The sequence below is a fragment of the Petromyzon marinus genome, chromosome 14 (genome assembly GCF_048934315.1).
Source record: "Petromyzon marinus isolate PM22_M1 ecotype Great Lakes invasive population chromosome 14, UKy_Petmar_22M1.pri1.0, whole genome shotgun sequence".
In the NCBI taxonomy this organism is placed as follows: Eukaryota; Metazoa; Chordata; class Hyperoartia; order Petromyzontiformes; family Petromyzontidae; genus Petromyzon; species Petromyzon marinus.
In genome coordinates this window covers 11,055,347-11,069,771 of record NC_133680.1, presented here as the reverse complement: position 1 = coordinate 11,069,771, position 14,425 = coordinate 11,055,347, and the positions used below count along the sequence as shown (strand labels likewise).

The 14,425-nt window shown below is 43.0% G+C and overlaps 1 protein-coding gene across 1 annotated transcript in view; it reads right to left on the bottom strand.

Annotated features, from left to right (window-relative positions):
- Window positions 1-1,336: 1,336 nt before the first annotated feature.
- The window catches only part of WASHC4 (WASH complex subunit 4), a 103,690-nt gene continuing 90,601 nt past the window's right edge, over window positions 1,337-14,425 (bottom strand). The window contains exons 31-34 of the mRNA XM_032954049.2: window positions 11,198-11,394; window positions 5,632-5,725; window positions 5,223-5,279; window positions 1,337-2,405 (exon numbers count right to left, since the gene is read on the bottom strand). Coding sequence (XP_032809940.1) covers window positions 2,314-2,405; window positions 5,223-5,279; window positions 5,632-5,725; window positions 11,198-11,394 — 440 coding nt within the window. The 3' untranslated portion in view covers window positions 1,337-2,313. The remainder of the gene's footprint in view (window positions 2,406-5,222; window positions 5,280-5,631; window positions 5,726-11,197; window positions 11,395-14,425) is intronic.

The following is a 14,425-nucleotide window of genomic DNA, read 5'->3' as shown; positions in this document are numbered from 1 at the left end:
CTACTTTATGTATTTTTGGTAAGCAGTATCTTGGTGGCCTGGCAGCAGGTTTCAACGAGAACTGTTTGGTTTGATCAATTAATGTGGTTGAATCAGAAATGATTTTGTTGGTTTTCATGACGAGGCTGTTGGTGGGATCTCTTTTTATTTTTGTATAGCTGCCATCGTTGAGTAATTCTTGAATTTTGTTGTTATATTCTATTTATCCATGATGACAGTGGCATTGCCCTTGTCGGCTGAAAGGATGACAATGTCATCCCTCTTTTTTAATTTATATAATTCAAAATGCTCATCTTTGCTGAGGTTGCTAGCTGGCATCTTAGCGTTTTTGAGGGTTGCAGCGATTTCTGATCTTGCTACGTCTGCAGCAATGTGACCCAGGCTCTTGAGAGCCACGTCTATTTGGGCAATGATATCATTAACTGGTATGTGTTTAGGTGTGACTGCAAAGTTTAGCCCTTTAGCTAAAACGGATTTCCGACCATCGGAAATAGAACTGTTACTGCGATTAATTACGAATTTGTTCATGTCTAGCTTTTGCAAGCCATCTGGCTACCATGAGAGATTCGTTCATGAGGCTATCCACATATACAAACACAGAGACAATTTCAACCAAGAAGATGGATTCTGGCTTAGCAATCATTGGAAGGATTTGATAAACCATTTCGGGTCTTAATTGATTGATCACGCTTAAGGTGGCTTTCAGACCGCATCCATTATTTTTCGTCTCCCCCCTCCTCTTTTCCGAACATAGATCGACTTGTACATCTGAATAACTGCCAAATCACTCTCCGTGGTGCTAACTATAAAAAAAACCCGCCACTTTTTTCAAATTTTCTTGTTGTGGTTTTCACACCTGATGATGATTTGCTTGTGTTGCTGTCGAAACGTCGTGAGAATTTTATTGTTTTATATTTTTATTATTTGTTTCCCTTCTACGTGACTTTACCGAAAGAACCAAGAATATGAATCCCTGCAGTCACGAAAGCTTTAAATCAAAATTTTACCAATATGTAGTTACCAAGTTCCATCGGTTTAGCCTATTGTACCTTGTTCATGAGACTGAGGATGCTCATGGCAGACAGGTCCGGGATTACCTTATTTAATCAGTATTAGGATCTGAAAGGCCCATTAATTGGAATTTACGTTCACTGCCTTAGGAATTCACACATTTTTGCCTATTTCAGGAATTCAGTTGGAATGGCTGTAAAATGACCAATCACATTTCGCCACTCGTTACCTTTGGAAAATTAACTGGCACATCAAACGGGCAGTAAACAGAGATTGCCAACTGTAATTTATCTCTTTGTTGTCGTAAAAAAATTCAAATTAAACATTACCTTTTTATACTTTTATTATCCATACACTTTAACATTGAGATCAACTTGCCAAGCATTATTTCGAATCATAAATGCAAACATTTGAATATTATAGGTGTATCGTTGCACTATTATTGTACAGGGATTAATATATGTATAGGCTTCATATTTGGTTTAAATTACCCTTTTAACCTAAAGCCACAACGACCACAAAACAGCTAATCAAGTCACGCATAATTCAATGTTAAATATACAACCGTTGTGTGACATTGGTTTATGCTAATTTATAAGCGAGAATTGCACACGTGTCATGCACATGGAAAAAAGGAAAATGAATACAATAGCACTGTTGAGCACACAGGGTAGTACTGCATGTATTCAAATGTCAGCAAAAACCAATATGCAGCACTGCTTTCAGCAGATTCGATTATAAAATGGAAAGTGCATCAATTGGTGAAGAACTCTCAATGGTGGAAAAATGTGTTCAAAAGAGGAAGGTCATTGTGTCTCCCTGACCAAACGAGCAATACGGTGTGCTCACTTTTAAAGAAATAATTAATTTTATTGATTGCAGAGGGAGAATGAGCTCATTCAAGCCCCTAAGTCGGATGTGAAATCTCAACATTTGAATACTCTAATCGCAACTGCCTGGCAGCAGAAAGGGAGAAAAAAATATTAACAATAAAAAAATGTGCCTTAATGGAAATGGTTTTTCGAATAGTTGTTAGTTACAATTTTGCATGAGAATGTATTCTGTCTCTGTGTTGTTTATTCAACATGCCCTGTAAAGCAAATTGAGATGCTCATAACATTTGGGTGCCAAATCAATTTTAATTATACTTATACCTTTGTGTACAGATCCAGTCAAGAATTTAAAATATATAGGGTGTCTGGGCAGCATGTATTTATGTATTTTCTTGGGACTTCTTCCGCACCGTACGTAGCCAACAGTGCTAATTGGAGGTGTGAAAGCTATCGTCGAGTGGGAAGAACTTCACATTGGAGGAAGTGGTGGCGGTGGCGGTGGGCCACCTGGTACTGCAGGCCCCATTGAGGTAAGACGTGCAGCAGTGGGTACCACCTCACCTGTACAAATACAAAGGGCAGTTGAAAAAAAAATGCACACTGCACAGTAACTGTAAACAAAATCGCTTTTGTTTAAATATTTTGAGAAATTATACAAACAAAGCTGAGGGCTGCAACAGATGTTTCTCATCTATATTTCTGCTTTACAACTTTATCAATATATTTATATGCATGGTCCTAAAACAAAACTTTTTCACAGTATGAAGAATGAAGCCACTGGGTGTTTCAGAACAACGTTTTATATTTGCAATTGTGCAGCAGAAGAGGCTTGAGAAGGTTGTACTGCACAACATGACAACAATGTACCCAATTCTCGTAGTTTATTTCTTTCCACTTCATTATTTCCTTTGTTGTATGGAGCAAGAGCAATTGTGGCGAGTTGTGTACGCAAAATTGTGGAAGTCACCAAGCGATACTTAAGAGAGAAACTGCAGTTTACATTGTGTGCTAGCATTATGGTCCAAAATTGCCAAATTTGAAGGAATTGCAATTTACTCAAATCCTTAACACAGAGTAATCATTGGCCCCTAGACTAATGCCTGATTGTAGGCCAGGTGCTGAGTTACATTGTGCTGCAAAGAGACAGCTGCCACTGCGGAGGCCCTTTCAAATGTTTAAGATGAGATGTGATGTAAGTCACTTATGACGGAGAAAGCGCTCTCTGAGACACCCCAGCGTGAAGGGCGCAATATAAAAACCAAATAATGTATTATTACAAACGGTAGTTTAAGGACATTGTATTTAAACATAATACATGCCCTGCGATGCAAAAATACATTGGAAAGGATTTAATGCTAAAAATGGTACTCTAAATTATAAGGTAGATAATAGTCTTCCTTTCAAGTATTCTCTCTCTGTTCACGAATCTTGCCATTGCAGTGTTGCTCAAATTAATATCAAAAGAGGGCTTGGGGCTCAGAAGCCAGAACTTTGAGCCGGCACGGCTGTAATACTGTATCTGGGTCTCAGCCACCCATGTTTAAACAGGGTAATGAAGGGCAGTAAATCATGATCTCAGCTGTCATCAATTACTGCAGAATAAAACCCACAGTATTAAATGTCCCAGTTCATTTAGAGTACAGTGTTTCATCTCCAAAAATGAAACGACTTTGTGTGACAAACACTCTTTTGCACAGCATATAAAGGGTGTGTCGCATGTGTAAAAATATATTTTTAAGTGACTGCAGAAAGAATTATGTTACTTATAAGTATTAACGTGACATTATCCTCCAGTGAGATTCTTACAGGGTATGCAATGGCTATTTGATGAGTTGAGACTGGAATGTATTTGACGTCATACTCCTTGTTCACTGGAATATCATTGGGGGAAAAAAGCCACAAATCTATATTTTGAGACTAAGTACAGGCAGCCACCGACTTACGAACGAGCTTCCATAAGATATTTATTTTATTTTCTAACCATCAGACTTGTCAACGCACTTGAGAATCGAACCACGGAACTATTTTGTTCAGCGGAGTGATTCTCCGCGAAATGTAATGAGACCCCGCAATCCCGTCCGGAATGAGTGTTTGTGTGCGTGTGTGTGCACGCACGCACGCACGTGTGTGTGTGTGAAAGTGTGTATGTGTAAGTGAGTGTGTGTGAGAGGGTGTGTGCGTGTGTGTGTGCACGCGCGTGCCCCCGTTTGTGCGTGAGGAGCGGTAGTGCAATGATCACCGCGCTGCGCTACAAACCCGGCGACCCGAGTTCGATTCCTGGTCACGACCAACACCAGTGACGATTATTTGAACTGGTACTGGGCCTTTCCAAGGTCACCTCAGCCTCAAATGAGTATCTGGTGCGGTGTGTAAACATCGCCATTGGGGAGTCAAAGGCGGCCTGGGTTGGTCCTGGCCACTGACCTCCCTCGTGTGCTGTGCCGGCCTTCATAGGTACTCGCTAACAGCGCTTGCCGCAACAGTTTGTTCAGGCTATACCGGGGATCGTTGTTGTTGTGCGTGCGCGTTGTTGTTGTGTGTGCGCGTTGTTGTTGTTGTGTGTGCACGTGCCGCCGTATGTGTGTGTAATTGTGAAAACTCAAGACGCCCCTTCCGACAAGAAAGCCAGCATCATGACTCAAGTGAAAATAAAACAGATTTTTCTCTTTTCATGTTATTTTATGTTACGTTATATATACTATCCAGTTTTTATCACTGTATTACATGAAAATGTATATTTGTTTATGAGTTTAATGCTTCGCTTTTTTGTTGAACCGTGACACATTTTAAATCACTGACCATATGGGAATTTAAATAAAGTGCAATAGTACATTATTGTGTTCCGACTTACAAACCGTTCGACTTACAAATGAGTCTCAGCAAAGGAACCCGTTCGTAAGTCAGGGTTTGCCTGTCCTGATTTTTTTAAAATAAACTAATATGCTACTTATTATTTCAATTTCCCACGAAAGCTGCAATCAAGTGCATTTATTTAGGGAGGATTTAATGTGAATGTCTATTAGTGTCTAAAATTTAGTTCACTTGTTAGAGCCCCAGGGTTTCTCGTCAAGAGACCACCCAAGGCTGACTTAGCTAATCATGGTCATTATCCCTCTCTATTTGTTAAAATGAGCACTATCTGGCAAATATGTGCCACTTGGTAAAACATAAACAGTGATTGTACTACGGGCCATACTTGTCCTTGCCAAAAGAACGTAGAATTTCCGTTAATCTGGATTGCCAGTTAAGGTGATCGTCGCCCAGTGCATGGTTGAGCAGAGACACATTGAGGCTGACGTGTAAACTATTCATGTTCCCGTTCTGCAATATTTGTTACCGTGGTCGCGACTAATGTTCTCATTCGTGTTTATTAAATACCGGTGGTAGCCGCAGACGTTGGAACACTGTCACCAGCACCATTCTTAATGGCTTCGTCTGAAATAAAAGTCAATGTCGGTCAGACATCAGTCTTACTACACACTACAATACAAAGCAGGCGAAAAATCTATTCGAAAGGTTAATTGCAATTGAGCATAGATTAGTTGTGCAAGGTTTAAAGGTCACATGCCAGTGCTGTCCAATATATCTGCCCAACAAGATGGATAGCTTTTACAATTAAAACTAAACATTTAACTACTTTGTTCAAACAATGCAGTTTGATATGCCGTTCCGATGTGTCACAACAGTGTGATATTGTAATCACTTGCAGAATTTATTTTGACAGGTTATTCCAAATTGCCAGCGCTGACTTGCCACGGTGGTGTGGAGGAGGTAAATTAATAGTTACCATCCTTCTTCTCCTGGCTCTCTTCGGCTGCCGTTTTGTCAGCTCGGAAGAAAATTCTCGCGCTGCTCAGGGAGTAGTAGAGCAAGTCAAACTCCTGCAAAACAAAACACCACACGGCCGATGGTAACTTATCATATTTCATTTTGTCATTAAAGAGGACATATGAGGTGGCTGAGTATCTCAGAGATTGGGGCACTGAGTTGGCATCGCTGAGATGCTTGGGTTCGCATCCCAGCAGCCACCGACGAATAAATAAACCGGGTTCACAGGTGCAACGAGGTGACGGTCTCAGAGCAGCTGCCAAAAGAATGCATAAAAAAACAACTAAATAAAATACGGTTTTGCACTTCACACGGCTGAATTTAAGATGTGAGAATTAAATGTCAGTTCGATAGCCGTACGACAATCTCATTGTCGAGTGTATGGGAATAAATAATCTCTGTTGTGTAAAGAACCCAAAAGGTCGCTGGAAAGATTTCTCAGAAGTCTCTCCCACACCTGTTCTCAGACATGGGACACACTCCCCTCTGGAAGAATTCAATATTTTTTTTTATCTCGTCAGATTATGCCAATCGCGCATTTGAAATTAAATGGGAAAAGGAAAAGAATAAAACAACGTATAATGTAGATTCTAACATGAATAATAGTTTAAACTTGTAACACACGCATTATTTGTTCACGCTCAAAGAGAGAGAACGACTCAGAGGTACAAGGAACCACAGACAAGTGGGCAGCCTGGTGGCAAGCCTGTGCCAAATTCCCCCCAAGCTTTGCGGTCCTCAATATATAATTCATACCTGTCAACCCCTTATCAGTGCCTACCTTATTACAGATCAATTCAGACCTTATCGATCTGAATTATAAATCTCAACGTTCATCCTACAAAGTCCCATCACAAAAGAGAAACAAACAAATAGACATTTTTTTTGCCTGTATTGAAACAGCTGTATGCCGTATGGATCTGAAAACTCAATTTCCCTCTTCAAGAATTAGGGTATATGGGTTGATGGCTATGATATGTGAAGGTCAATGAGTGTTTACATTTGAGAGGAAGCTGTAGCACCCAGAGAAACCCACGCATGCAGAGGGGACAACACTATTTCCATACAGCTGAAGCAGGTGGAGTCCATACTTGCCAAACCACCTTCTGCTGGCTAGCCAGGGGTTCGGGCACCTCGAGACCGATGAAAAGGGAGTTTCACAACATTTGTGAGATCCACCAACCCTTGAGTCAAAATAGCAATCAATGAAGCAACACTGATCTCCCTTGTTCACCCTGAGCCTATGATGGTAATTATTCCACAATTCCATGGCAGGTACCATTTTCTCCTTTGAAATATCACTACTACTGACTTCCTGCAAAGCGGTACACATCTTATTGGTCCAGGAGGGGAAGAAGGTTGAATTGACCAGTGATCATGATTTGAACCTGTGCCCTTGTATGATTCAACCAGCAGCACCATGGAGCTAGTTACAAAGTTTACATCCTGTGTTCATGTTCCTTATTCCTCGTATGTATCAACATTGATATTATTCATCAACATAGTATGTATTAACATTGCCATGAGTGTATATCCTCTACAGTCTACTTTGAGTCTGGAACAAATTACATTTTGTGAAGTGTTTTTAATCAGGTGAGAGTGTAAGGAGATACCGATGTATTTTGCAAGAGAGACTTTGGGAGAGAAAAACATTAAAAATGCAGATGTAAGAATCAAGTTGTGCATGTATTTTTACATGTTGCAACGCATTGTTACATGGTCACTGACCAGCATGGTGAAGAATAGTCAAAGAACCCCCCCCCCATGACTGACATAGCATGGGGGAGGCCTTCATTCAGCAACAGATTAACAAAAGTCTGTACTGCACTGCTGCAACCAAATTAACTCATGGCACACAGCACACATTCAGAAAACCCCTACTATTAACCCCTACGATTATGATGTAATGTAATGATGATTTAAATGTCTTATATGTCATAAAGTTATACTCATTTGCACATTACCTAATTTATATGCAGGTGTGAAGACCGAGGATTCAACGCCTTTGGTATGAATTGTTAAATCGAACGAGTGCCACTTCTGTGGTGGTCAAAAAGTGGACGTCTAAACCGGCCCCCACCAGCCGCCTATTTGTTCACTTAAGCACGGACTCACTCGTGCACTTTCTAAAGCAAATTTTACAAAGCACATACACAGTATACGGCAAAAGAACAAAATGTATTTTAAGACTGTTACGGGGTATACTTATAGGCCGTGGCTTATTGAAGCCCATTTGTGTTCAAAGATACATTTAACTGGTGTCAGAGCGTACTTTGAAGCCAGATTACAGAAACAGAACACTGAATTATTACATCAAACATTACTTGGTCTGGAATTCACACTGAAATGTAATTAAGAAGTGTCTGTAATTATACTGATTGGAGTACGAGTGAAACAGAATATTGTGGGAGGGTTGGGCTGTCTGTTGATTGGTGGATTCGTCCGATTCGTTCTGTTTTGCTTTGTATCCCTCGCATCAGACTAATTTTAATGAACTGCTTAACATTTCAGGAGACAATATAATACAATCGTGACTATTTACAAAAACCACCAAACAACACACTCCAATCACCCAGACCCCTTGTGACAAGACCAGGCTGACAATATCAATTTGCAAAACACGACAGTTCGTGTCCCCCCAGATCCGCTAAAAGCAACACATCTACATTCTTAACTGTGAGGTTAATATGTGCTGGAATTTCATGAATATTCCAATCAAGCAAAGAATACATTTCTTAAAGAGGGCCGGCCTCTCTAAAGGACAAACGTTCTAGACTTCCCAATCATGGCCTGGATCTCAATTTGGAAACCATCAGCTTATTCGATTCTGTAAACATGTGGAATTTCCGCCACTGGCACAGACAGGCCTGCCAAAGGAGATGTCAACAGCACCCCATGTACGTCGGAGCAGGGAAACACTCTGATGCTGATGTTTGTTATAGAGTAGGAACATTATCAACATGAGAGTGGCAAGCAGAAGACTCCCATGAGAATAATAACACTGACTCAAGGATGGAGAAGATGACGACCTGCATTGCGGTCTTCCCTGCTACATGTGAAAGCCCAACGAATGTCATCATAGAGGTGGCTAAATGCCCAAGTTATCCCGGCCTCGTAAGTAATAGTAACAATTACCTTTCCCAAGGCCAAAGAATTGTGAACATTGGTCCCCGTCGCTGAGAATAATACAGCTGAACAGAGGGCACTCTGGTGCAAAATGCGATTGTATCGCATAGCTCCTCAAGTTTAAAGACACTGATTTCCTCGAGCTGGAAGAAACCCATCTGGACCTAGGGTGCCTCGCTCGGATTTAAATGTTTACACCCTCGTTTCCACAACCGTTATCCGTAATGTGGCCTCAAATATGTGTAAAGACTGACCTGAAGGACTCGATATACAGGTTGTGCCCAACAACTCACCCCTACTACATTTACCACCAACTTCAATTACTTAACATTGGTGAGCACCTACAAGCTTCCACGAATGGAATTGGCCGTTGCCAGCGCTGCGACCGCCGCGCCACAATACCATTCATGTTGGCAGCTTCAATAGCCACCACACCTTGTGAGGCTACAATGCCAACCATCGAACAGGTGAACAACTGACATCCTCCTGGGCAGTGGCAAAAGACTGGCACCTGCCCTATGAAGCATAAGACCGTAAAACTTTCTGCGATACTGTTATGGTGGAAGGGCCTCCGACTAATGCTTGCAACAGCTGTGCCCTGCTTCCTGACAATCAGACTCATCACAGACATTCTGAGCTACCGATGGTTCACCATCCATCTTGATGAGGCTGCCAGAAGCCCATGAAGGTTGAACAATGGATTCCTGCATGGATCCGTCCTTGCCCCAGTTGTTGTTCAATCCCTATAACAAGTGACAATCCTGCGACATTCTCCCACGAGTTAATGTATGTGGATGACTTCGCATTGCTCACCTAAGCATGGACAAGAGGACATCGGAATAAGTCCTTGAAAAACATCTAAAGACCCGAAAAGCTCACTTCAAGAATTGGCCTTCAGCTAAACACCTCCAAGAGCATCACCTCTGTGTTTCACCTGAACAAGCCACGAAAACAGTAAACGTCAACATCTGAGGAACACCGCGAACACACCGCCAACACCCCCGCTACTTACGAAGTTACTCTAAATCAGACGCTCGCCTACCGACATCACCTCATACAAGCCAAAAAGGAAACAAAAACACGGGTGATCGTTTTTCAGAAACATTCAGCAACAACGTGGGGAAGCAACACCCGCACGTGGAAGATATTGATGCAAGCCGTGGTCCACTCCACCACGGAGTCCTACTGGGCCCCAGTCTGGAGTGCCAGCTCTCACACAAACCTCGTCGATACTTAAATCAACACCGCACTTCGGATCATTGGCGACACCGCCCTCAAGTCCACACCACTCCCGTGCCGCCCTTCTCCTTGCGAACCTCGCCCTGGCCAACATCCAACGCAATGCTGCGACGACCCAGGGGTAACCACAAGATAATGGACGACATCGCTCTGCCGCTCCAGCGAGGCCAAATAAAGAACCCCCCACGCCACCGGCTGAAATTCAGAAAACCTTACAGGATGCGTGCCTCCATTCTATCAGCTGAAAATAAAACACTCGGTGGACGGAATCATGGGTGGCGATGGATATCGCAAAAAACAATAACCTCATTGAGCACCCGAGAGTGGAAGTACCAGGCTCCTCTCTCCCATGACCAAGATGGACCTTGCGAAACGTCGCTTGAATGCAACGTGGGAGATGCACGTACACCTTCCACAAATGGAGGATTAAAAAAAATGGCCAAACTGTGACTGTGCTGAAGTCCAAACCATAAAACACATCACTTATGAATGAGCCATTCATGCGCATCCCAGCAGTGTTGCTGCAATGCATAGTGGCTACTTCCTCCTTGGATTGATTGAAAAAAGAATAAAATGCAACCATTACATAGACTGATGATGATTGCTTGTGTTGCAGTCGAAACGTCGTGAGAATTTTATTGTTTTATATTTTTATTATTTTGTTTCCCTTCTACATGACTTTACCGAAAGAACCAAGAATATGAATCCCTGCAGTCACGAAAGCTTTAAATCAAAATGTATTACATAGACTGATCAACAGTACAGATAAACAACACCACACACTCGCAGGAGACAGTTTGCTCTTTGTATTTTGCCAGCAAAGCTGTATGCTGAGAAATAGCATATCTTACCATTTTCATTACATGGTAAACCCTGCAATATTACTTGTCAAAGCTATATTGTCTTCCAGTACAAATGAGCAATATGGTGATGGTCATCTACAATGGAGTCCCTGAGCAAATGTTGGAATTCCCACATACCCATGGCGAGGGCTAGTCAAGTTAAAAGGTGACCGACCATTGGTTACTTCCCACCATGTGACACGCATTTGATCGAACATGGGAAGAAAACATGCCGAGTGAACTGCTGTCCTGGATTTCCACTTGCACTCTTTAGCCTTCAAAAGACGCCATAAAAAATGTGCCCAATCCACCGGTTACCTGCATGTACACGTCGAGACGCTTCTGGGTGAGGTTCATGGTCTGCATGAGCTTCTCATCCTGAGAGCCGGTGGTCGATTTCTGCTGCTTGGATGCTGCCTGCTTCTCACGCTGGTACTTCTCACGCACCGACTGGAACCAGTGCAGCGAGTCCAACTCCTGGTACTGATCCAGCAGCTTCAGGATGTACGCCACACCTGTAATTCAAGCCCGGGGACAGGAGGGAGAAAAAACAGGAGACAGAAGCATTCCAAGAAATGCCTTTGAATAATGACAACAGTCATGTATTCATCCAAGAAAACTCACTTGCGTATCAAGGATTTTTTTTTATTGAGCGTAATGCTTGGGACATTTGGCCAACCGCTCAATGAGCATGTTTGCATGTGAAATAACCTCCATGTTTACAAGTGAAGTGACTAACTCGGAGACGATAAAAGTTGGAGGCACTTCTTTATTAACAAGCACCATCGGGGTTAACACTCTTAATAATTAGTCCGTCTATTGTCGGCGACGCTACTCAGTCAGGACAGTTGGTAGGCTGCCTGACTGGTGTCACCCCGAGATTGTGAAGACGAAGAAGATGACATGAAGAATGGTGAAGACGACGAGAAGAAAGACTGCAGCAGCACGACGGGGATCCCACTTCAACAACAGCCCCGAGGTCCCTTACACGGGCCCTTCTTATACTGTCAGCGTGGCCTGGCTACGCCCCCGGCCACGCCCCCTTTCTAGAACCTACCAGCGGGTTCTTGGTGTGCGCCTTCTGTGACTTTTCCCCTAGACCGCCCTCTGGTGTTTAACCTGGCCTGCTGACGTCTGGGCTGCCGTAAGCCGCAGATCCCCTTTCCTGCCAGCAGCCAGTGCTATGCTGCCACACTACTATTCTATGCCACTACACAAGTAAATACACTAAGTGCACAAGTTAACACATGATGTGCTTATAAGGAACAAAGTAACCTCTCTCCACGGATGAGTTGGGAGAGCAGAATACCTGGGGTATCTTGATCTAGTAGTTGAAATTCTACATTCATGTATTTATATGGTGGTCAGATATCTCCCCATAGAACTTGTTGTCCTGCCATATGCCAACTGCCTCGTAGTCTGGTGGCTCGTATATTTCATGCACATCTAACCAACCTAATAACCCTGCCTCTCGTGTTTAATTTCGGCCAGGAGTTACCGTGAAAAATAATGACACACACACATCACCAACTGTTCAGTCTAATAACATGACCAATTTTCAGAAATTCACTACTCTTTCCAATAGGTTTATAACCACCCAGATTGACAATTAAACAATAGTATCATGTTCAGCACTGTCAGTGTATATGTCATTTTTAGATACTTGCATACTTAAATACAAATTGTAAAGTCCAAACATGTCACTTTATTCTAAGCATCCCACACGGGTGCTCCTCACGTTCAACACCAGCTACTTCTCTCACGAACTCTCCCTCTCTTGCTCCGCGAGCCTGTTTACTCTGCACTCCTCTAGCCTGTCATGGACGCTCTCACTCTCTGGCCCCGCTAGCCTGTTCTCCGCTAGTCTCTTACTGTATACTCCGCTTGCTTCTCACCCCGCTAACCTCTCACTGAATATCCCGCTAGCCTATTCTCCGCTAGCCTATCACACTTACACTAAGGATTCCGCTAGCCTGTTCTCCGCTAGCCACTTACTGTATACTCCACTAGCTTATCACCCTGCTAACCTCTCACTGAATGTCCCGCTAGCCTATTCTCCACTAGCCTATCACACTCACACTAAGGATTCCGCTAGCCTCTCCCCCACTAGCCTGTTACTACACCCACACCTCCAACCTCGCCCGTGCCCCCAGCGGGGGTTCAGCCAACACCGCTGGGGAGGACGAGGTGTGGAGGGCGAGATCCCGGACTTCTCTTGTATTGACTTCTTCACTTCTTCATCTCCGATATAAAGTCACATAGACAGAGAGTCACGTAGATAGAAAGTCGCGTACATTGAAAGTCACATAAACCAACTCAACTCCCGTTGCTTCACACATCCCCTTATATCCTCCTCCTCATTAAGTGTCCTCGGCCCTCGTTAAGCCGGCATCCTTCCGGCGTCTCCTGCACGTGCCCCCCCCCCACCCCCTTATCGCTTCTATCTCTCGCCTTCTTGACGCCTACGCCATGTTTGCATTTGCAGCCAGCCAATCACTGCCTCTTTCCCTAATTGCTGGCATCTCTCTGTCTGCTGCCTCCCAGGCCTCACGCTTGCACCTGCTCCACCTGCTCTTCCTGACCTGACCTCACTGTTTGCAACCCCGTACATGAATGCCACTGCTGTTTGCAAACCATGCTCGTGTTACGCCACTACGCATGTAAATACACATACCACAAAGCTCTATTGCTATATCAGAATGTAGCCACCGTAACGAGAGCTTTGTATACAAAACAAAGGTTAAAGCTAAGTAGAAATATATACACAAACATTGTGCTTGGCTACAAATACAATATTTGCAAATTCCGAATCTGAAAAGCATCTATGAAAATTGTTTAGTTAATTTCTTCTCACTACAACTATACTTTCATTTAAAGCTTCCAATCTGAAGGGTTAATAGCATGATGAGTTCTATTTTACTGCCTCATATTAATTACTTCATTAAATAATAATGACTGTGAAGAGGAGTTAAGTGGTGGCGCAATGGCTAGGACACTGGTTTGATTTCCGGCCAGAGCATACTTCAGTGGCAAGTGATATCTAACCATGTGGGGGCTACCCCACCACACCATTCACAAACCTGCACTGGCCAGCACGGTGAAATGGATTGAAAAATGTATTTGAATGATAATTTTAATAATTTATTGGCATAAGTGCTTAATATTTAAATGCAAATTGTTTGAAATATATATTTAGTCATAATAGAACTTCCATGTTATTGCACACAGGAGTGATCATAATGCAAAAATGTTTTCAGTATGTATGTAGAACTTCTTTCGCACCGTACATAGCCAACCGTGATGATTGGAGGTGCAGGGGAAGGACAACTAACGAAACTATTTAAAGACTTGGTGGAATTAATTCCCGTCTGCCTGGGTGTCGCACGCCCAAGTGCTCGTGCGCAGTGGTGACGTCACCACGTGAATTTGCACGATGACATCACCTGGATCCCACAGCATTGAATCGGGTTCGTGCGTGCTAAGGGAGGTGAGGAAGGGAGAGAGAAAGAGGTGAGGGAGGAATAATAGAGGGTTAAAGAGGAGGGA